The sequence below is a fragment of the Trypanosoma grayi genome (assembly GCF_000691245.1).
Source record: "Trypanosoma grayi strain ANR4 Tgr_2573_V1, whole genome shotgun sequence".
Lineage (NCBI taxonomy): Eukaryota > Euglenozoa > Kinetoplastea > Trypanosomatida > Trypanosomatidae > Trypanosoma > Trypanosoma grayi.
The window spans coordinates 1-502 of record NW_008828191.1 but is presented as its reverse complement, the minus strand read 5'-3'; the positions used below and the strand labels follow the sequence as shown (position 1 = coordinate 502).

At 56.4% G+C, this 502-nt stretch overlaps 1 protein-coding gene across 1 annotated transcript; it reads right to left on the bottom strand.

Annotated features, from left to right (window-relative positions):
• Positions 1 to 137: 137 nt before the first annotated feature.
• Positions 138 to 502, bottom strand: DQ04_25731000 (hypothetical protein; the record flags this gene model as incomplete). The annotated part of the gene is made up of 1 exon (XM_009318298.1): positions 138 to 502. A coding segment is annotated over one exon (365 nt), but the record flags the coding sequence as incomplete, so codon positions are not given.

Sequence of the window (502 nt, the reverse complement as noted above, 5' to 3'; positions counted from 1 at the left end):
CGTGGCTCAGTGACACAGACCGCTACCACTACGGCCTGTTCCTTGACGACGATCCGGTGCCACTCGAGTGCGAGTTCGTTGTGGATGCGCTGCGTTACTGCCGCCGCTTGGCGTCGCCGCCGCCGCCGCTGCCACCGCTAACAGCAGCAACAACAACAACAGAAGCGACGACGGCAGACGGCGAGTTGCTGCAGCCAAATCGCTGGGGATGTGCGTTTCAGGTACGGAATCACGTGGAGCGCATCATCATCGATGAAGAGGAGTGAGCCGCAGGGGTTGTCCACTGAGAGGTAAGGGAAGCAAGAATGTACCCACCGACACCATACTGTTGAGTACGGTTTGCTTGTGCGGTCTTCTGTTAACGCGTTGCCGCAAGTGTTGTGGGATGTGCCGAGTTCTTCGGGTTCATTTTTTGTTTGCTTTTGCCCAATTTCCTTCACGCTGGGCAGTTGTGTCTGTGTGTTAGCTAGTGCCGCGATGGCGTCCGTTTTCTCCAATTCTT